At 55.0% G+C, this 22252-nt stretch overlaps 1 protein-coding gene across 1 annotated transcript in view; it reads left to right on the plus strand.

The window, feature by feature from the left end:
• The window catches only part of Lrp1 (LDL receptor related protein 1), an 81376-nt gene that overhangs the window by 44729 nt on the left and 14395 nt on the right, over positions 1–22252 (plus strand). Inside the window, exons 25-61 of the mRNA XM_028752113.1 lie at positions 143–347; positions 488–652; positions 1091–1335; positions 1515–1646; positions 2106–2333; positions 2511–2685; positions 2770–2864; positions 3046–3195; positions 3370–3510; positions 3876–4010; positions 5901–6032; positions 6290–6424; positions 6598–6727; positions 6840–6966; positions 7632–7783; positions 7868–7992; positions 8275–8652; positions 10550–10739; positions 13737–13941; positions 14225–14417; positions 15271–15396; positions 15534–15662; positions 15844–15963; positions 16390–16503; positions 17031–17180; positions 17258–17380; positions 17498–17614; positions 17772–17900; positions 18178–18300; positions 18385–18525; positions 18684–18874; positions 19485–19668; positions 19834–19919; positions 20081–20200; positions 20821–21008; positions 21116–21321; positions 21810–21998. Coding sequence (XP_028607946.1) covers positions 143–347; positions 488–652; positions 1091–1335; positions 1515–1646; positions 2106–2333; positions 2511–2685; positions 2770–2864; positions 3046–3195; positions 3370–3510; positions 3876–4010; positions 5901–6032; positions 6290–6424; positions 6598–6727; positions 6840–6966; positions 7632–7783; positions 7868–7992; positions 8275–8652; positions 10550–10739; positions 13737–13941; positions 14225–14417; positions 15271–15396; positions 15534–15662; positions 15844–15963; positions 16390–16503; positions 17031–17180; positions 17258–17380; positions 17498–17614; positions 17772–17900; positions 18178–18300; positions 18385–18525; positions 18684–18874; positions 19485–19668; positions 19834–19919; positions 20081–20200; positions 20821–21008; positions 21116–21321; positions 21810–21998 — 5874 coding nt within the window. The remainder of the gene's footprint in view (positions 1–142; positions 348–487; positions 653–1090; positions 1336–1514; positions 1647–2105; positions 2334–2510; positions 2686–2769; positions 2865–3045; positions 3196–3369; positions 3511–3875; positions 4011–5900; positions 6033–6289; positions 6425–6597; positions 6728–6839; positions 6967–7631; positions 7784–7867; positions 7993–8274; positions 8653–10549; positions 10740–13736; positions 13942–14224; positions 14418–15270; positions 15397–15533; positions 15663–15843; positions 15964–16389; positions 16504–17030; positions 17181–17257; positions 17381–17497; positions 17615–17771; positions 17901–18177; positions 18301–18384; positions 18526–18683; positions 18875–19484; positions 19669–19833; positions 19920–20080; positions 20201–20820; positions 21009–21115; positions 21322–21809; positions 21999–22252) is intronic.

Here is a 22252-nt window from a genome sequence, read left to right on the forward strand (position 1 = left end):
GAAAGAGGCCTGAGAGAGGAGAGTGGGACCCTTCAGCAATCTGGGCAGAAGTGAAGGTGGGTCACTGAGGGATTCTGAGATCCACATATCCACAAAGCCCTGACCCAGGAGTCTCTAACCTTCTGCAACCTTCTCTTCCTAGCCCTGACCAGCTTTGAGGTAGTAATTCAGTATGGCTTGGCCACACCAGAGGGCCTGGCTGTAGACTGGATTGCAGGCAACATCTACTGGGTGGAGAGCAACCTGGACCAGATCGAAGTGGCCAAGCTGGATGGAACCCTCCGGACCACTCTGCTGGCGGGTGACATTGAGCACCCAAGGGCAATTGCGCTGGACCCTCGGGATGGGTAAGGACTCTGCTCGACTGTCTGAAGCCCTGTGTTCAGCCTGCCTAGAGACACCTGTCTTCTCTGTACTGTTGGCTCCCCAGAAGTGTTTATGTGTGGTGCGACCACCTCAACTTTGGCCCTCCTCCCTCCCTCCCTAGGATTCTGTTTTGGACAGATTGGGACGCCAGCCTGCCACGAATTGAGGCAGCATCCATGAGTGGGGCTGGGCGCCGAACCATCCACCGAGAGACAGGCTCTGGGGGCTGGCCCAACGGGCTCACTGTGGATTACCTGGAGAAGCGCATCCTCTGGATTGATGCCAGGTCAGTAGCACCCGGGCAGGGGAGGGGTGGGACCAGTGTGAACAAAGATGAAGCCAAGAGGAGGATGGGGGTGGGGAGGACTGAGGAGAAGGAGAAGGGTTGTAACCTGCAGTCATCCACCCTGGGCTCTTTTCACACCCTGTGTCCCTGCTGAGGGCTCTGTCTGCCCAGAACAAAGAGAAAGTGCCTTTTCCTAACTCACACTGGAGCTCTGAATGCCAACTGTAACCCTGGGGAAGAAATCTAGAAGATTCCCTTGGTGGGGACATAAGGCTAGGATTCCAGCCTATTGGATTACCCCACCCCCAACCCGTGCAGCCCAGGCAGGCTTGGGAAGAGGAGTTCCCGGGTGTATTGAGTTGTGAGGGTGAGGGAAGGTGGACACCTGGGCAGGATACCTTACTGAGAACCCCACTGTCCCCTCCATTACACCCTCAGGTCAGATGCTATCTACTCAGCCCGGTATGACGGCTCTGGCCACATGGAGGTGCTTCGGGGACACGAGTTCCTGTCACACCCATTTGCCGTGACACTGTACGGCGGGGAGGTATACTGGACTGACTGGCGAACAAATACCCTGGCTAAGGCCAACAAGTGGACTGGCCACAATGTCACCGTGGTACAGAGGACCAACACCCAGCCCTTCGACCTACAGGTGTACCATCCTTCTCGGCAACCCACGGGTAAGGGACTTGAGCCTTTCAGGCAACTGAAGAGGAGCCATCAACCCTTGGATGGGGAGGGTGCTGGGATACCGGGGTTGTGGGGGTGGGAGATGAGAGTTTGGGTGAAATCCAGGTGAGAAGGGCCAGGGAGGGATCAACATGTCACAGGATGCCCTTGCTTCTTCTCTCCGGGCCAGCTCCAAACCCATGTGAAGCCAACGGGGGCCGGGGGCCCTGTTCCCACCTGTGCCTCATCAACTATAACCGGACTGTCTCTTGTGCCTGTCCTCATCTTATGAAACTCCACAAGGACAACACCACCTGCTACGGTAGGAAGCCACCTCCCCTAAACAGCTACCGGTAAACTGAGAAGGAGACGCCGGAGGTCCCTGGTGTTAAGCAAAGGAATGACTGGAAGGAGGGGCTCTGAAAACCAGCTGGCTCTGGAGGAAGGAGCCACAACCACCAGGACCTGACACGGTCTCTTCACAGTTCTCAACCTATGGGTTTCGACCCCTTTGGGGGTCAAATGACCGTTTCACAGGATCATATATCAGATATCCTATTCATAACAGTAGCAAAACTACAGTTATGAATTAGCAACGAAAATACTTTTATGGTTGGGAGATACAACACAAGGAAGGGTCATAGCATTAGGAAGGTTGAGGGCCACTGTCGTAGCTAAAGGCCAACAGCTCCCGGGGGGACTCAGGGGAGAGACTTAACCTAGGTAGGCAGGAAATCTGAAGGCAAGGGACTGCCTTCAGTGACGCGCCTGTGTCCCGCAGAGTTTAAGAAGTTCCTACTGTACGCACGTCAGATGGAGATCCGGGGCGTGGATCTGGATGCCCCTTACTACAATTACATCATCTCCTTCACGGTGCCCGACATCGACAATGTCACAGTGCTGGATTACGATGCCCGAGAGGAGCGAGTTTACTGGTCCGACGTGCGGACCCAAGCCATCAAACGGGCGTTCATCAACGGCACCGGCGTGGAGACCGTCGTCTCTGCAGGTTCTGGCACTGCCCTCCACCCCGAGGCTCACACCAGTCACATCCCCTGTGATCCTGATGCTCCTTCTCCAAACCTTATCTCCAGCCCATTTTTAACCCTCGGTCCCCATTTACCACACCCTCCTCAACCTATAACCCTGCAGATACCAACCACCGACTCTTTATTTGTGCCCCCAGACTTGCCCAACGCCCATGGGCTAGCTGTGGACTGGGTGTCCCGAAATCTGTTCTGGACGAGTTATGACACCAACAAGAAGCAGATCAACGTGGCCCGGCTAGATGGCTCCTTCAAGAATGCGGTGGTGCAGGGCCTAGAGCAGCCCCACGGCCTGGTCGTCCACCCTCTTCGTGGGTCAGTCCGCAGCCCGGGGCTGGGGCACACCCGTGTGAGGAGGGAAGAGGAGGACCCTTAACCTTCTCTTGGTTCCTTTCCCAGCAAGCTCTACTGGACTGATGGGGACAACATCAGCATGGCTAACATGGATGGAAGCAACCGCACTCTGCTCTTCAGTGGCCAGAAGGGCCCTGTGGGTATGTGTTTGCCCTCCTTGCTCCTGCAGGCCTCTAGCTCCCCCGTTAGGAGATGCTCCTAGTGTCTCTCTGGTGCCCTAGGCCTCTTCCAGCTCCCAGCTTGGTGCCTACTCTCACTACACCTTGTCCCAGAGCCACAAGGGCCACGGCGCCATGGTTCTGACACCCACTCTTCTTCCAGGGTTGGCCATTGACTTCCCCGAGAGTAAACTCTACTGGATCAGCTCTGGGAACCGCACAATCAACCGGTGCAATCTGGATGGGAGTGAACTGGAGGTCATCGACACCATGCGGAGCCAGCTGGGCAAGGCCACGGCCCTGGCTATCATGGGTGAGGGCTCGGGTGGGAGGAGGGATGGAATCAGAGCAGGCCAGGCACAGCTGAGTGGTGGGGGAGGGAAGGGGTATCCCCTGAGCCACTTTCCACCCCACAAGCTTAATGTCTTCTGCAAGAGGGCTGAGGAGGGGGCCTTCCCGAGGGTCTTATTCCCTCCTGTTGCCCCAGGGGACAAGCTGTGGTGGGCAGACCAGGTGTCAGAGAAGATGGGCACGTGCAACAAGGCCGACGGCTCCGGGTCCGTGGTGCTGCGGAACAGCACGACGTTGGTTATGCACATGAAGGTGTATGACGAGAGCATCCAGCTAGGTATGCAGTGGGCGCGGGATGTGGTGTGCACAGGATCTGCAGAGCGGGGACGGGGGTGGCAGAGAGGCTGCAGAGCCGTGACCAGGAGCAGCCTCCAAGACAGTGGGGTGTGGGGATAGAGAGAGGGCTGAGCTCTGCTCTTCACCCGAAGGACTTTTTTTTACCTTACCCTACTCATGTGAAATGTACATTCAGTCTGACCAGAAGGTCTGGGGTTCTAAGAAGACATAAGACCTGAGAGTTGAGTTGGGTGGGACCCTAACCGGTCCAAGGTGAATTCAGTGACTGTCCTCTCTGAGTAGCCCAAGCCTGTCCCTCACGAAGGCTGTCTCACCCTTTCTGTCCATTCCCGTGTCCTCCCCCAGAGCACGAGGGCACCAACCCATGCAGTGTCAACAACGGAGACTGCTCCCAGCTCTGCCTGCCGACGTCAGAGACAACTCGCTCCTGTATGTGTACAGCAGGTTACAGCCTCCGGAGCGGGCAGCAGGCCTGTGAGGGTCAGTTCCCGGCATTTCCTGCCTAACCTTGACCCCTTCTACCCTGTTGCTACATCATGTGTTTGAGAAAGACGGTGTTCATCATGCGTTACCTGGAATCTTGTGGGTTAGATGCTCATCCAGTCCCACTTACTGGGTCCTGTGGACAAAAGCTCAAGCCAGAAAATGGGACCAGCATAGTGAAAAGCCAGACTACATTGTGGTGGTGACTTCCCAGCACCTGCAGTAGGTTTTGGTGAGGTAGACACTGGCAGACCGAGGCAGGTCAGCTTGGCAGAAGTGGCAGCCCTGTGCTGTGCCCTGGGTTTATAGCATGGGTAGAATTTGATACTTGGTACATGGAAGACAGAGTTGGTGGTACAATAGAGTGTGCTTAGCACGCCCTGAGCCCTGACTTAAATCCCGGCTACGTGTGCGTGCATTGGAGACAGACATTCATGCTATATACGAGGCAAGAAATATAGCTAAGCAGTCAAGTCCTGGGGCCCCTGAGCCCCGTGGAGAACAGCGTGGGAAGACTATGATAAGGCTGTGAGCATGGGTGGGGTCCTGTGGGTTCTCAACCAGGAGTGCCTGGAAAGTGGTGTTTGGAGATTAACCTGGGGGCAGAAAGCTTACAGAATGGGGGAGGGAGAAACCAAGGCAGTTAGACCAGTTAGGAGACTATTAGGAACGTGTATGCGTGTGAGGAGGCAGGCTCTAGGCTGGGCTACTCAGCTGGCTTGCAGGAAAGGGGTGAGACTCAGAAACACTTCACAAGAACTTGCTGGTTTACAAGCTTGCCCTTGGACAGTACTTTTCCCCAAAGTACTCTGCCAGAAACCTCCTGCTTTGATGTGGGTAGGTGTTACAGAAGGGAACCCTGGGCCGAGCAACATGGAAACATGTTTTTTTTTTGCTAGTCAGCTCCTCAGAACCCTGAGTATACTGAGCATATTTCGGGAGACTTTTAGTGTCTGGGGTTCCCCAAATGCACTTGACTGTGTTTTTCTCCTTCTCTTCCTTCTCCTCTTCCTCCTCCTCCTCCTCTTCCTCCTCTTCTCCTCTTCCCCCTCCTTCTCCTCCCCCTCCTTATCCTCCTCCTCCTTTTCCTCTTCCTCCTTTTCCTCCTCCTCCTTTTCCTCTTCCTCCTTTTCCTCCTCCTCCTTTTCCTCCTCCTCTTCCTCCTCCTCCTCTTCCTCCTCCTCCTCTTCCTCCTCCTCCTTTTTCTCCTCCTTTTCCTCCTCCTCCTCCTCTTCCTCCTCCTCCTTTTTCTCCTCCTCCTCCTCTTCTTCTTCTTTCACAGAGTTTAAGCAACCAAGGCTTAATGGGGGGATTTACTGAGGCACACACTATATCAGAGGGATGGGAGTCAGGGGGGATTCTGGGATACATAGATAGCAGTACCCTCTCGGAAACAGGAAAACTGGGAATAAGACTGACCCAGCGACAAGCAAGATGCTGGGAACTTTGTGTTGGGAAAGGATTCGGAATAGAGCAGAGGCAAGACAGTGAGAAACTTAAGGTCAGACCAAGTGCCAAACTGGGAATCTAGATTTTGGAGTTTTGCTGCTCTGGTTGTCTGCTATGACCTCCCCTGAGGGTCTTGGAAGGAAGGGGTTGAATTAAGAGGGCAGGGTGCTGAGAAATAAATGTAAATCTCTTTCTGCCATCTAGTGGTGAGTAGTGGTTCTGCAGGTGGTCCCCCAGAGCTGGGGCCCTCAGAGACCCTACACAGGCAGGTGCCATCTCCTGTCCAAGCTCCAGGTCTCAAACATGGTGTGAGTGTTTAGAGGTCTGGGAGATGGGTAGAAGAAACGGACAAAGGGGAAGCCGAGAAAATCAGTTTGAGGGTGACAGGAACCTAGCGTCGTCAGCCAGGCTCATGTCTGAAGTGTCCTTGTATTGCAGGTGTGGGTTCTTTTCTCCTGTACTCCGTACATGAGGGAATTCGGGGGATCCCACTGGATCCCAATGACAAGTCGGATGCCCTGGTCCCAGTGTCGGGAACTTCACTGGCTGTTGGAATCGACTTCCATGCTGGTGAGCTATTAGCCTGGGGATTAGTCAACATGCCCCAGTAGCTTCTGGAGGTGACACCTTCAAGTCCTAGAAGGGCTGCCTGTACTGTCTATAGCAGCTGCCTCACCCCTTCCTGCTACCTCCCACTTCCAAGAAAGCACCCGGCACCTCCAGCCCCCACTCAGTGCTATCCTGACCCCCCACATGGTTTGACCCCCCCTTGCCTTGCCGTGCCTCTGCATTGAGGGGCATTCTCATATCTGCCCCTCTGCTTCCAGAAAATGATACTATTTATTGGGTGGATATGGGCCTGAGCACCATCAGCAGGGCCAAGCGTGACCAGACATGGCGAGAGGATGTGGTGACCAATGGCATTGGCCGTGTGGAGGGCATCGCAGTAGACTGGATCGCAGGTGAATGGTAGAAGGAAAATAGACTTTGGGGGAAAAGCACAGGCCATGGGGACATGAGGAGTGTGAAGGTATGGGTAGGAGCCAGTGGGAGCTACAGGGAAAACTTGGATGGAAGTGAACCAAATATAAGGCTCTCTATCAATCTCCCTGAACCCCACCGACTCCCTCCTCAGGCAACATCTACTGGACAGACCAGGGCTTTGATGTCATCGAGGTTGCCCGGCTCAATGGCTCTTTCCGTTATGTGGTCATTTCCCAGGGTCTAGACAAGCCTCGGGCCATCACTGTCCACCCAGAGAAGGGGTAAGAAGCCAGGCAAGCTGGCTTAGATCTCTTGACCACAACAGTATATTCTGACAAGGCCCAACTTGTGCATGAGATGGGCTCTCACCTCCACTTCCATCCCTACCCACAGGTACTTGTTCTGGACTGAGTGGGGTCATTACCCACGTATTGAGCGGTCTCGCCTTGATGGCACAGAGAGAGTGGTGCTGGTTAACGTCAGCATCAGCTGGCCCAATGGCATCTCAGTAGACTATCAGGTATGGACACACCCTGGAGCTGATGGAAGAGACGACCCAACCTCTGTACCTTTTTCTATCAGTTTCCCTGTGGTTAACCAATCAGGGTTAGACGTGGACTAGGGAGGTGGTGGGGTCTTCTAACCCATTTATCACCTAGAATAGTAATCTGCTCTAGGAGGATGGAGGGTGGTCCAGATACGTAGCTACATAGTTACATAGAACATAGATAGATAGATGATAGATACATAGATGATAGATACATGATAGGTAGATGTTAGATACATAGTTATATAGATGATAGATCGATACATAGTTACATAGATCATAGATAGATACATGATAGATGGATAGATACATAGTTATATAGATAGATGATAGATACATAGATGATAGATTGACAGATGATAAATAGGTGATACATAGATACATAGATACATAGATACATAGATACATAGATACATAGATAAGGCACTGACATGGTATTTGCCTAACATGGTTAGTCCTGGGTTTAGACTCCAGTGCTGCAAATGATGGCAATAATAATAAATAAATTAAAAAGTATGGAGTGAGGGTGTGTTACTACTCAGATCCACACAGTAAGTGTGGTTACACATAAACCAGATCCCTACTGCCTGGGATGCAGGAGTTAGAGTCCAAGGTGAGCTGGGTACTTCTGCTCACAGGGCGGCAAGCTCTACTGGTGTGATGCCCGGATGGACAAGATTGAACGCATCGATCTGGAGACGGGTGAGAACCGCGAGGTAGTCCTGTCCAGCAACAACATGGACATGTTCTCGGTGTCTGTGTTTGAGGATTTCATCTACTGGAGTGACAGGTGAGGGCTAGGTCCTGCTTCTCCCATGGGTTTCTTCTCTCTGGCTTCTTGGTGGCAATCTACTCACGACTTTCTGTTCTCCAGAACTCATGCCAATGGCTCCATCAAGCGCGGATGCAAAGACAATGCCACAGACTCGGTGCCTCTGAGAACGGGCATTGGTGTGCAGCTTAAAGACATCAAGGTCTTCAACAGGGACAGGCAGAAGGGTAAGGCTGGGCTCTGGGCCAGGGCAGAAAGGTGAACAAGAACAGCTGATCCTTGGAGGAAGAGGGACTGGGTGGGAAGTCAGAGCCTCCAGGGCACTTTCCAGTGACTCAAAAGAGCTGGGGGCAGGGTGGTAGGACTGAGGAGCAGGATAGATCTAGATATTGGATGCCATGGCTGAGCAGGACTCAGCTGAAATTTCCAACTGATCCGAGGACAGAGAGGCACCAAAGAGCCTTTCTTTATGGTTTACACCATACTACCTTCTGATGCTCTGTCCCCAGGTACCAATGTGTGTGCAGTAGCCAACGGTGGGTGCCAGCAACTCTGCTTGTATCGGGGTGGTGGACAGCGAGCTTGTGCCTGTGCCCATGGGATGCTTGCAGAAGATGGGGCCTCTTGCCGAGAGTACGCTGGCTACCTGCTCTACTCGGAGCGAACCATCCTCAAGAGCATCCACCTGTCGGATGAGCGTAACCTCAACGCACCAGTGCAGCCCTTCGAAGACCCTGAACACATGAAAAATGTCATCGCCCTGGCCTTTGACTACCGAGCAGGCACCTCCCCAGGCACCCCTAACCGGATCTTTTTCAGTGACATCCACTTTGGGAACATCCAGCAGATCAATGACGATGGCTCGGGCAGGACCACCATCGTGGAAAGTGAGCCAAGCCCAAGTCCTCCCAATAAGTATTGGGGTGGGGGTGGGGGGTCAGTGTGGACACACAGGCACCAACCAAACCCACATGTTGTGTGGTCCCAAGGCAGAGTTCTCAACCTGTGGGCCCCATATCAGATATCCTGCATGCCAGATATTTACAGTTTTTTTGTTTTTGATTTGGATTTTGTTTTTCAAGACAGGGTTTCTCTGTGTAGCTTTGGCTGTCCTGGAACTCACTCTGTAGACCAGGCTGGCCTTGAACTCAGAAATCCGCCTGCTTCTGCCTCCCAAGTGCTGGGATCAAAGGAGTGTGCCACCACTGCCTGGCTACAATACAATTCTTAACAGCAGCAGTAGCAGCAAAATTACAGTTATGAAGTAGTAATGGAAAAATTTATGGTTAGGGTCACCACAGCACGAGGAACTAACTGTGTTAGAGAGTTGCAGCATCAGGAAGGTTGAGAACCACCATCCTACAGGTGATCCACTGCTGTTGTGGTATCCTGCACATTTTTCTTTATGTGGAACCAGAAGGAGGCCCAATCCTTCAAGGAGGCCGAAACCTTCCTTGGTTTCCTTCTGCCCCAAGAACAAGCACAGGCAGCAGCCATAGACTCAGGGGCAATTCCCCGCATGGGAGTGAGCAGCTCCAGTGAGCTTCTTACCCTGACCTCAGGAGTCAGGGTCTCAGAGGCGTGCACATGAACGCTGAGCCTGGCAGCCAGTGGCTCTGCCAGAGAGAAAGCCATGGAGCTGTCACCATAAAGAGAGATAGCCTCAGTGCTCAGCGCTGCCTTTTATCGCATCGGGTTTTCCATTTCTTCTTCTTCCCACCCTCCCTTCCCCCATTTAAAAATCGTTCTTTGTAGCCATACATAACCTTGATTTGAACTTCTGATCTTCCTGCCTGAACCTTGCCCTGTACAATGCCGGGGTCATCTGGGGTTATAGGTGTGCACGACCAACCATACCTTTTTTTTTCTGTGATGGTAGGACTTGAACTCGGGGCTTTGTGCATGCTAGGCGTGCACTGTGCTACCCGAGGTCCATTCCCCTTCTCCTTTGTTCCTCTCTTCATCCAGCAGGTCCATTCAGACTAGCCAGGTGCTGACTAGGTACAGCATAGGAAAGAACAGACCTGTCCTTCTGTCCTTCTGGCTCCTGGTACATTTTCTCCTCAATGTCCTATCTGTATCTAAAAACGGAGCGTCCAGGGCTGGTGGAGCTCTCTGATGGAGTACGTGCTTGGCATGTACAGGACTTTGGGTCTGTCCCCAGCAGCTACACTGGATACTCAGTCTCAGCTCCATCAGGAGAGACTGTGAGCCAGCACCGCCCTCCAAGCTGTCTGTCCTACAGTGGACTCAGCCTCCTGGCAGCCACAAAGACACACCCTGGGGAGCCGCAGAGCCACCCCTGGCTGTTGCTTGCAGCACTATTCAGCTCTGTCTCCTAGCCTGGGCTGTAGCTTGTCCTTACCTCTAACATTCCAGCTCAAGGCCTCTGCAAGCAGGAAGCTGTCCAGTCTGGCCCCAGTGGAATTCAGTTAACCGGAATCTCTCCCCCACAACCCGGTGAAATTCAGTTAACCGGAATCTCTCCCCACACATGAATAGACAGAACTCACTCCTGAGGAGTGTGACCACACATAGGCTCGGGGTGGGGGGAGGAGCAAGGGAAGAGGAAGGAAGGTGCCACAGGTCACGGCGCAGGTGGTGGGACAAGGCTCTATGAGAGGATCTGGGGCCCTGGCAAGTCAGACCAAAGAGCCCTCTGAGGAACTCCCAGTTCTCACAATTCCCATTGGAGCCAGTCATCCCCTTAGCACCTACCCGGCCGGCCCTCCGCTTCCACTCTTTGGCCCTTCTCAACCCACAGGTGTTCCTGTCTCTTCACAGATGTGGGCTCTGTGGAAGGCCTGGCCTATCACCGTGGCTGGGACACGCTGTACTGGACAAGCTACACGACATCCACCATCACCCGACACACCGTGGACCAGACTCGCCCAGGGGCCTTTGAGAGGGAGACCGTCATCACCATGTCTGGAGACGACCACCCAAGGGCATTTGTGCTGGATGAATGCCAAAAGTAAGCTGCTGGGCCCACGGGGTGGGAGCCACGGCAGAGGGGAGCCACGGCAGAGGGGAGCAGGAATGGGAAAGGCGAGGTCCGCCATTTCTTGCTCTACACCCTCTGGGACATGCATCACCTCTCTGAGCTCTGCTTAATACAAGTGTCAGAACCGAAGGGGAGGCTGAGGGCTGTGGGAGATGCTTCTGGCTTTGTGACTGGCATTCATCACACAGAATAAGTCTGTGCGACTCTGGGACTCAAAGCTTCAATGATGGTTTGGTGACCCTGAGCATATGGAGGCTCTGGGGAGGGCCTGTGCAAACCCCTTGCTGAGCAGAGGTCTTAGTACATGACGAGGCAGTGACCAAGGGACATTGCAAAGGCAGTTGTGGGCTCAAGACCCCAAAGTGGGAAAAGCGAGAAGAGGTCACAGCAGGACAGCAACAGGACTGTCCACCTCACTGGGCATGGCCGGCCTGAGCAGACAGGAAGGCTGGTCCGCCTATCTCCTGCCTACCCTGTCTTTCTTCATTTCGATGTGCAGGTTACTAGTGAGCCATGCCCTCTCTGCATAGCAGTCCTGGCTCATGTCTGAGCAACCTGCCCTCCCCAGTTCAGCTGGAATCAGAATGTTTTCAAACATCTTTACTAGGAAACTAAGGAACAAACAAACCCAGAAGCAACTCCACAGCCTTGGTGACCTCACCTGCCTGGGCTGGTCCCAGGGCCTGTCCTTCCTGGACCTAGAGCCTCCGGGGAGGGGCTGTCGTGCTATTTTTCTGCTATTCTAAAAGAAGCATCCTCGTTTTCAACCAAGATCCTCCTGGCTGAGCCCAGGAAAGAGCTCTCTCTAGAGCCCAGAGCCAGTGGCTTCTGAAAAACCCAAGTACACAGAGAATGAACTGGTCAGCAAGACATACTGAGGATGGAGGATTTCGTGACTGCCAAAGACCTGCCCTGTGGAAGTCTGGGAGCATATCCTCAGGGAGGCAGCTCAGGGCAGGCTGAGGGTAACTGGAGAGCACTGGAGGAGGGGTGTGAGATTGTCTTGGGGGGAGGGGGTCCTGGAAGAAGCTAGTGTGTCGGGATAGCAGCTCAGACAGCCATAATCTTCCCGATGCCCACTGGAGCACTAGTGGCCTTGGAAAGCAGATAGTTGGACAGGTAGCTGCTGACCACCTACCCCAGAGAAGCCTCCCCTCCCCCATCACACCATCCCCAAAGTGGCTTTGCCAAACTCTTAACCCAAGGTGCATCCCATGTAAGCCAATTCAGTGCTCCGCTATGAGACTGGGCTGGACTGCACTTGAGATTGTGGAAGTCACTGTAAAGCCAGACTGCACAAGAAACAATGCTCTGGCCGGATGAGGTGGTCCATGCCTATAATCTCAGCACTGGGAATGTAGAAACAGTGGGGGTTGAGGTCATTCAGCTACGTAACTAGTTGAAAGGTCACTTGGAATATATCAGGCCCTATCTAAGGAATGGAGAGAGGAAGAGAGAGAAAGAAAGCATACAGCTGCTGCCACCAGGACAGACCGAATGGGTTGCCACCTCCATCCATTGAGTCCTCTTCCCTAGCTGGGTATGGTGATGCATTTGGGAGACAGAGCAAGCAGATCTCTGAGTTGGAGGCTAGCCTGGCTTACAGAGCCAGTTCCAAGACAGTCAGAGCTATAGGAAACTCACACAAACAACAACAGACTGGCCCTGTCCCTGAGGAATGGGTCCTATAGGGCCTCTAAGAGGGAGGCAAGCATTATCCTGTGGCTGAGCTGGAGGAGCACTGGAATGTAGCTCAGGTGGAAGACTGTTTGCCCGGCATGTGTATGGTAGCACGTTCCTGTGATCCTACCACTTGGAAGATGGAGGCAGGAGGATCAGAAGGTAAAGAACATCAAGGCCAGCCCAGGCTGGAGATCCTGGAGAGAGAAGAGAGAGAAACGTCAGCAGACAAGTTACAAGTTTATCAGTTAGGTCAGAGAAGGGAGGGGCTGAGGCTCCAGTGACCAGGTCTATTCTGAAACTGTTTCTATTTTCTTCGGCACATCTCAAAGGAAGGTATACATAAAGGGTTCACCACCCCAGGGTCAAGTGAATGAATCAACCTGTCTGAGGGCGACCCTGCCGCTGTTGTGCTATACATGACGCCCACCACCACCCCACAACCTGCCCAGGCCCTTACCACCACCCCACAAACAGCAGGACATGGCTAGGCCTTAAGTTCACAAGTCCTTACATTGTGGAGAAAACTTTTTTTTTTAAGATTGATTTATTTATTATGAATACAATGTTCTGCCTGCATGTGTGCCTGCGGGCCAGAAGAGGGCACCAGATCTCATTATAGATGACTATGAGACACCATATGATTGCTGGGAATTGAACTCGGGACCTTTGGAAGAGCTATCTCTCCAGCCCACGAAAACGATTTTTTTGAGGGTACAATCCATGTATGCCCAAGGAAATAGTCAATACTTAGCAAGGGTTTCCTGGATAGTTGGTTAAAGAGCCAGCTTCGGTTCAGAGAAAGAATTAGCAATAAACTCATGGAAAACTCTCGTTGAGATGAATACACACTACTTAATTTTTACAACCCTCTGCAGCGATAAGAGAAAACTAAGGCAGAGTGGTCAGGCAAATTGCCTAAAGCAGGCAACCTACTACTTTTTTTTTCCCCAGCCTACTTTGCTGGAGGGTGGTGGAGCTAGGACTGGGGGCTGGGAGTTGACTCCCTTGGCTACACAGCCTCCGATCTCAGCAAACGCAGATGGTTCTGTCCCATACTGCGGTGCATGCCTGTGGGCACACAAGGTGAATCAGACCTAGCCATGTAGTGCAGTAACTAAGCGCCCTGGCTGGGCTATTCTCAGGCACCAAGGCTATGTTGACTTTCCTGCCTCTCAGGTTGTGCTCATCCTGGGTTCTAGTTGACTCCGAGGTTGGCCTGTGTCCTCCACGGCCGACTCTTACCTAAGAGTCCCGCTCCTGACCCCTTTGCCTGTTTCCCATCAGCCTGATGTTCTGGACCAATTGGAACGAGCTTCACCCGAGCATCATGCGGGCAGCCCTATCCGGAGCCAACGTCCTGACCCTCATTGAGAAGGACATCCGCACGCCCAACGGGTTGGCCATCGACCACCGGGCAGAGAAGCTGTACTTCTCGGACGCCACCTTGGACAAGATTGAGCGCTGCGAGTACGATGGCTCCCACCGCTATGTGAGTGTGTGGGGTGGGTGCGTGGGGACGTGGGGGAAACCAAGTTAGAGCACCAGACGGGGAGACCCAGGACGCTGTGAGAGGTCCCAGCCGAATTCTTAACTGTGGGTAGCCTTTGCCCTGAGTGGTTCTGGCATCACTGTGACGTGGGAGAAGGCAAGATGCACCCAAATCCTTCCCAGACATCCTGTGACAACCCACGTCCTCCTTGCCCGCCCTCACTGCGGTGTTACAACTGATGAGGGGCTTGAACATGGAGACACCAATGCTCCTGTCTCAACAGGTGATCCTGAAGTCAGAGCCCGTCCACCCCTTCGGGTTGGCAGTGTACGGAGAGCACATCTTCTGGACTGACTGGGTGCGGCGGGCCGTGCAGCGGGCCAACAAGTACGTGGGCAGCGACATGAAGCTGCTACGAGTGGACATCCCCCAGCAGCCCATGGGCATCATCGCTGTGGCCAACGACACCAACAGCTGTGAGTGGGCCTGCCACCTGCCTGCTCTCCTGATCTCTGTGCCTGCACACACACGTGTACATGACAGTCTTGTCTCTCCTGTGCCTGCACACACATGTGTACATGACAGTCTTGTCTCTCCCAGGACTTCTGTACAGATAAACACCTTTACAGACCTTTGGCCCCCAGAAACTCCAAAAGCCCTAACATTCCTCAAACCCAGCTCCTTCAAGATATCTGTGTACACACATGGACTTGATATACATGGGTCCATCTCATGCAAACTGCATTCGCGCACAGGCACACACACACACACACACATACACACAAACACACACACACACATTCCTACTCCTCATGGCTCTAGGCTTGTCCCCATCCTGGGAGATCCTATCGCTCAACCTAATAATTCCATCTACCCAGAGTCACCTAAACCTCACTTCATACCCACATACCGGGTGTAGCCTATCCTCCCCTCTCCCAGCCTGTACAGAGACATACATACCTACACCTGGCCCTCTCGTGTGTGTGTGTGTGTGTGTGTGTGTGTGTGTGTGTGTGTGTGTTTCACTAACAGATCCAAGGCTTCCCCAAGCCCCCTGCCTGCTCCTTGTGCACACTCTCGACCACCGGTACACATATCTGTCAAAACCTCTCAACCTAGAATCTCCCCCAAGAATCGTCTCAAAGCCCTCAGTGCCCCCATGCCTCACCGCCTCAGCACCCCGTGCAAGGTCCTCCCCAGTGCTGTGAACCTCGTGGCAGCTGGGGTTGTGCAGAACACTGGAATGTTAGGGGAACATCTTGGGAGTACACAGACCAGGGAACACTCTTCATCTTGCAGTCATCCCCCAACCCCCCTGTCTCTGCTCAGGTGAACTTTCCCCCTGCCGTATCAACAATGGAGGCTGTCAGGATCTGTGTCTGCTCACCCACCAAGGGCATGTCAACTGTTCCTGCCGAGGGGGCCGGATCCTCCAGGACGACTTCACCTGCCGGGGTAAGGAAGCAAGTTGGAGCTGGGACAGGGACTGCTGTGGGGTATCAGTACAAGAGACCCTTCTTCCAGACTCCACCCCAGGCTACAAGGCTGTCCTCAGGCTGGGCTGCAACTCATGAAACCTTCTCCCTCCCCAGCTGTGAACTCCTCCTGTCGGGCACAAGATGAGTTTGAGTGTGCCAACGGGGAGTGCATCAGCTTCAGCCTCACCTGTGATGGCGTCTCCCACTGCAAGGACAAGTCTGATGAGAAGCCCTCCTACTGCAGTAAGAGGCCCCTCCAGCCCCTGCTCCTCCTCCCCCAGGCCCCTGCACCATGTGACCCAGCTCCACAGCCTGAGTTCATAAAGAGCTGGGACCCTAGGAGGGAACTAAACAATTATGGGGTGGGGGGATAGGGGAGCCCCTTCCTATTCCTGCTGTGGTCACGCACACTCCATCCTCACAGACTCACGCCGCTGCAAGAAGACGTTCCGCCAGTGCAACAACGGCCGCTGTGTATCCAACATGCTGTGGTGCAATGGGGTGGACGACTGTGGGGACGGCTCAGATGAGATTCCTTGCAACAGTGAGTAGCTTGCTGCACCCAAGCCTCCTGCCTCACCCCTGCCTCGCCTCAGCCTCCTGCCTCACCCCTGCCTCACCTCAGCCTCCTGCCTCACCTCAGCCTCCTGCCTCACCTCAGCCTCCTGCCTCACCCCTGCCTCACCTCAGCCTTCTATCTCACCCCTGCCTCACCCCAGCCTCCTGCCTCACCCCTGCCTTTCCTCCACCTCCTGCCTCACTTCTGCCTCACCCCAGCCTTCTGCCTCACCCCAGCCTCCTGCCTCATCCCTGCTTTACCCCTGGTTTTTAGTCTCAGTCTCTACCCCGTCCTCACTCTGGCTGAGCATTTGTCCCAGGCACTCTTGAGGACAGGCAAGAGCTCTGTCCTTGGCCTTTGTGGCCCTGCAGGGGAACCCTGGCCTGATGGTACTGGTGGCCTCTGTTCTAGAGACCGCCTGTGCCGTGGGTGAGTTCCGCTGCCGGGATGGGTCCTGCATCGGGAACTCCAGTCGCTGCAACCAGTTTGTGGATTGTGAAGATGCCTCGGATGAGATGAATTGCAGTGAGTGACAGCCTGCCCATGACTGACAGCTGATGAATGATTGACAGCTGATGAATTATTGACAGCCAGCCCATGACTGACAGCTGGCCCATGACTGACAGCTGATGAATGATTGACAGCCGGCCCATGATTGATAGCTGGCCCATGATTGACAACTGGCCCATGACTGACAGACTGCTCATGTCTGCTTTCCTTAGTCTATTTCTGTCCCCTGTCCCTCCTGCCTCAGGCTGTTCTGCCTTATTTCCTCTCAGCCTGCCTGGCAGGGAATAGTAGTCTCTCTCCTCTCTGGCTTTGCTTTATCTCCCACCCTGGAGGTAGTGAGTCAGTGGGCAGCAGGCACCAAATCTGAAACTGTAAGGGCGCCATGGGGCCAGCAGCTGCTCCCAGAGTGTGTCTTAGAGGGAGCTTGGTGTGACCCCTCCCTCACCACCCCTTCTATTCCACCCTCTCCTCATCGGCCCCTAGGTGGCGCCCTGCCCTTCCTCCTCTCCTGTGACCCCACTGACCCACACTCCCTCCACTAGGCGCCACTGACTGCAGCAGCTACTTCCGCTTGGGTGTGAAAGGCGTCCTCTTCCAGCCGTGCGAGCGGACATCCCTCTGCTATGCCCCCAGCTGGGTGTGCGACGGCGCCAACGACTGTGGAGACTACAGCGACGAGCGCGACTGTCCAGGTCGGCTAGCAGAAGCTCGCTGGGAGGACGGGAGACCCTGGGCTGGCGGTGTCCTCACATCTCCCTTCTACCCCCAGGTGTGAAACGCCCCAGATGCCCCCTCAATTACTTTGCCTGCCCCAGCGGGCGCTGCATCCCCATGAGCTGGACGTGTGACAAGGAGGACGACTGTGAGAACGGCGAGGACGAGACCCACTGCAGTGAGTGTCCGTGGGGTCACTTCTTCAGTTTGTGATGAGCCTCTCTCAAAAGAGGGGATGCCGCAGGCACCTGCCCTGCCTTTCCTTGTCTTTTCATTACGACCCCGTCTATTCCAGACAAGTTCTGCTCAGAGGCCCAGTTCGAGTGTCAGAACCACCGGTGTATCTCCAAGCAGTGGCTCTGTGACGGCAGCGACGACTGTGGGGACGGCTCTGACGAGGCGGCTCACTGTGGTGAGGAGTAGCTTCAATCTGGTTCAGGGTGGTCGGTGCTTCAAGGAGAGCCGTGTGTCTTACCAAGGAAAACACACATCCCAGTGGGCCACGTTATCACGGCTTCCCGCTCTGCCCTGTCCCCTCCTGAGTCTGTGTCTTCCTGCCCCTCGTACAGAAGGCAAGACGTGCGGCCCCTCCTCCTTCTCCTGCCCCGGCACCCACGTGTGTGTCCCCGAGCGCTGGCTCTGTGATGGCGACAAGGACTGTGCTGACGGCGCGGATGAGAGCGTCTCTGCCGGCTGCCGTGAGTGGGAGAGTCCGTGAGAAACGGAGTGGGCAGCAAGCATCATGGCCTTGCTTTGCAAATGCTGGCAAAGGAGGTCAAGGGGGAGGAAGAACTTGAGTGGGAGCCATGTGTTTGTGAGAGCAGAGCATGGATCCAGACTCCTCCCATTCCGCCCAATGCTGCCACTCACGTGGCAGGAACCTCAGGATGGGGGGTGAGGGGGGTACCATCCACAGCTAGCAGGGCAGGGCTGAAGCAGGGCGGGCCTGACGAGGGACTCTACCTCCGTCCCCAGTGTACAACAGCACCTGTGACGACCGGGAGTTCATGTGCCAGAACCGCCTGTGTATTCCCAAGCATTTCGTGTGCGACCATGACCGCGACTGTGCCGATGGCTCTGATGAATCCCCCGAGTGTGGTGAGTCCTGTGACTGGAGGAGTGGCCCTGCCTAGCCTTGCCGGGGGGCGGGCCTAGCCTCATCATCCCTTCTCCCCACCACAGAGTACCCAACCTGCGGCCCCAACGAATTCCGCTGTGCCAATGGGCGTTGTCTGAGCTCCCGCCAGTGGGAGTGTGATGGGGAGAATGACTGCCACGACCACAGCGATGAGGCTCCCAAGAATCCACACTGCACCAGCCCAGGTCGGCCTCTAGGTGGCGCCCTGCCCTTCCTCTACCTCTCTTGTGACCCCCACCAACTGTTCCCGCCATCCTCCCCATCAGCCTCTAGGTGGCGCCTTGCCCCTTCCTCCTCCTCCTCTCCTGTGACCCCACTGACCTGTTCCCGCCACCCTCCACAGAGCACAAATGCAATGCCTCATCACAGTTCCTGTGCAGCAGCGGGCGCTGCGTGGCTGAGGCGTTGCTCTGCAATGGCCAGGACGACTGCGGGGACGGTTCAGACGAGCGCAGGTGCCACGTCAACGAGTGTCTCAGCCGCAAGCTCAGTGGCTGCAGTCAGGACTGCGAGGACCTCAAGATAGGCTTTAAGGTACATGTGGATCCAGACTCTTCCCATTCCTCCCAATGCTACCACTCACACCGCAGGACCCTCAGGATGGGGGTGGGAGGGGCGACCATCCGGAGCTCCTCCCCTTGATTCCTCTTGAGAATCTTACTGAGAACCCACTCTGCCGGGGTGGTATACTAGGCTCCGAGGATGGTAGCGGGGCAGACAGAAGTCCCTCTTCGGTTAGAGCCTCCGTTAGCACCAGCGGGGGTGTGTTCACGGGTGAGATAAAGCCTAGAGAGTGGGTTGTCAAGCAGATATGTTGCTCTGCTCAAGCTAAAGGCCCGGCCTGGAGGAAAAATGATCACCTTGGAGAGGCTATTTAAATCCCCAAGGAAGTGAACATAGATGATAAAAAGCCTTAGCCAGCGCTAAAGCTACACCAAGGGACTGGGAAGTGAGGGACATTAGGAGAGGGACGCCAACAAGGCAGAAGGACAGCCACATAAGGAAAGCTCCGGGGACAGGGTGCACGGATTGCCGTCTGTGTGCCTCCCTGTGCCCTCTGGCGGGGCTCTAGTTGCTGGTTTTCAGAAAGGGGAAACACAGACTCCAGCCCCCTGTCCTCAGCTCATCCCTTTATCCCCCACAGTGCCGCTGTCGCCCCGGCTTCCGGCTAAAGGACGATGGCAGGACCTGTGCCGACGTGGATGAGTGCAGCACCACCTTCCCCTGCAGCCAGCTCTGCATCAACACCCACGGCAGTTACAAGTGTCTGTGTGTGGAGGGCTACGCGCCCCGTGGCGGTGACCCCCACAGCTGCAAAGCCGTGACAGGTGAGACGGGTACTTGGAGGGTGAGATGTATTTCAGGCAGCTGTGGGTTTGGGCAGGTGGGAAGAGGGCTTGATACAATGTAGCTGGAGATAGCCTGGGGGAAACCAGAGCTGCTGGAGATATAGCCTGGGATACCAGAGCTGAGCCAGGACCCTCCCCCTACAGATGAGGAGCCATTTCTCATCTTTGCCAACCGGTACTACCTGCGCAAGCTCAACCTGGACGGCTCCAACTACACACTGCTTAAGCAGGTGCCAAAAACAAGCCTTTCTCACACCCGTTGTTGACTGCCCGTGGCCCATGGTTATCTCCTACTCCCCCTGCCTCCAGTCACATCCTGTCTCCAGACATCCTTCCCCAGACATATGTGTCCCTGTGGCAGCTGACTTCCCTGTCCCCATCCCAAACCCAGGGCCTGAACAATGCAGTCGCCTTGGACTTTGACTACCGAGAGCAGATGATCTACTGGACGGACGTGACCACCCAGGGCAGCATGATCCGAAGGATGCACCTGAATGGCAGCAACGTGCAGGTAACAACAGAGGGCCGCCTCCTGTCTTGACAGTCACACCAGGGCCCTGAGGCTGAGCCTCACGTCCCTCCCCATAGTCCTTTGCTGTAAGATCGGCTCCCCTTCCCTCACATCTGTCAACACTGCTTCACCCTCCTTCCTGAGCCCCAGAAACCCTCCTCCCTGAGCCCCAGAAACTCTCCTCCCTGAGCCCCAGGAACCCTCCTCCCTGAGCCCCAGAAACCCTCCTCCCTGAGCCCCAGGAACCCTCCTCCCTGAGCCCCAGAAACCCTCCTCCCTGAGCCCCAGAAACCCTCCTCCCTGAGCCCCAGAAACCCTCCTCCCTGAGCCCCAGAAACCCTCCTCCCTGAGCCCCAGAAACCCTTCTCCCTGAGCCCCAGAAATGTTCTGTTCACTTCAGCTTCTTCCTCTTCTTAACTCGAAGTGTGCAAGCGCAGGAGACTCCTCCCACCTTCCCTCACTGCGTTCTGAGTTCTGTGTGCACTAGGTGTGTGTCTGTAGCCCCAGAGACCCCCAGCTTGGAGCTCCTGGTGATAGCCACTTACTGTCAGAAGAATGGAGAAGCCATGCTCCAGAGACCGAGGGTGCCACCAGCTCCTCCTTCCCTGTGTTCCCTACAGGTTCTGCACCGGACGGGCCTTAGCAACCCAGATGGGCTGGCTGTGGACTGGGTGGGTGGCAACCTGTACTGGTGTGACAAGGGCAGAGATACCATTGAGGTGTCCAAGCTCAACGGGGCCTATCGGACAGTGCTGGTCAGCTCTGGCCTCCGTGAGCCCAGGGCTCTGGTGGTGGATGTACAGAACGGGTAAGTGGACAGACGGGTCAGGGGAAACACCCAAGCTTGGTCACCCTGCAGGCTCCTGGTGGGAACAGTCTCTAGACTCTTAGGATTCACTGCTCCCCACCTGCTAGGTACCTATACTGGACAGACTGGGGTGACCACTCACTGATCGGTCGGATCGGTATGGATGGATCTGGCCGCAGCATCATTGTAGACACTAAGATCACATGGCCCAATGGCCTGACTGTGGACTACGTCACTGAGCGCATCTACTGGGCTGACGCCCGTGAGGACTACATCGAATTTGCCAGCCTGGATGGCTCCAACCGCCATGTTGGTCCGTATACTAGAGAGGCTGCCCAAGGCCAACAGGCCTTGGGGGGAGAGGGGAGTTAAGGGGTTTGGGGGAGGGCAAGAAGGCATAGTGTAGAGAAACCACAAACCAGGGGTCTTGGGGTTTCAATACTCTGGTGTTTCTCTGGGACTGGCTCAGACACCAGGCCAAAATTTAGCTCCTTAGAGGAAGAAGGGCTATCCCCTGTACAGCTTAGGATAATGGCCTGAGGGGGTGGGCACATGAGGACAACCTGAAGAACACCCATGTGTCATGCTTCCTAGGAGAAGCTATATCCTACTTCAGAGCAGCAGTGTGGCTATTGGACAGGCTACCGCTGTACAACCTTAGGAAGCCATAGAAGCATCTGGCCCCGGGATTCACTCCCATCTCAGGGTTGCAACGGGATTTAAGGAGGTCAAGTAGGCCCGGAACCCAGTCTGTACTCGGTGCCAACCACTGCTGTGTCTCCCCTGCATTCTATCCCACAGTGCTGAGCCAAGACATCCCACACATCTTTGCGCTGACCCTATTTGAAGACTACGTCTACTGGACAGACTGGGAAACAAAGTCCATCAACCGGGCCCACAAGACCACGGGTGCCAACAAAACACTTCTTATTAGTACCCTGCACCGGCCCATGGACCTACATGTCTTCCACGCCCTGCGACAGCCAGATGGTAAGAGAGCAGGCTCGGGAGGGGGATGAAGGGGCAAGAGTGGTCCAGACATGAAAGGCCTGTTCTCGGCAAGGGTCAGGACACACAGCCTCAGTGGGAGTTTCTGCTCCTCCCCTCCCCAGCACTGACTAAGCATCCCCGCCATGTGTCAGACATACACCTGTGTATCATGGAGGAGGTCAGACATCCTTTAGAAGGCCATTCCCAGCAGGACCCACCCTCACAAGAATCAGAGAGGCCAGTGGGCAGCCATG

The sequence above is a fragment of the Grammomys surdaster genome, unplaced genomic scaffold (genome assembly GCF_004785775.1).
Source record: "Grammomys surdaster isolate TR1022 unplaced genomic scaffold, NIH_TR_1.0 125877, whole genome shotgun sequence".
Lineage (NCBI taxonomy): Eukaryota > Metazoa > Chordata > Mammalia > Rodentia > Muridae > Grammomys > Grammomys surdaster.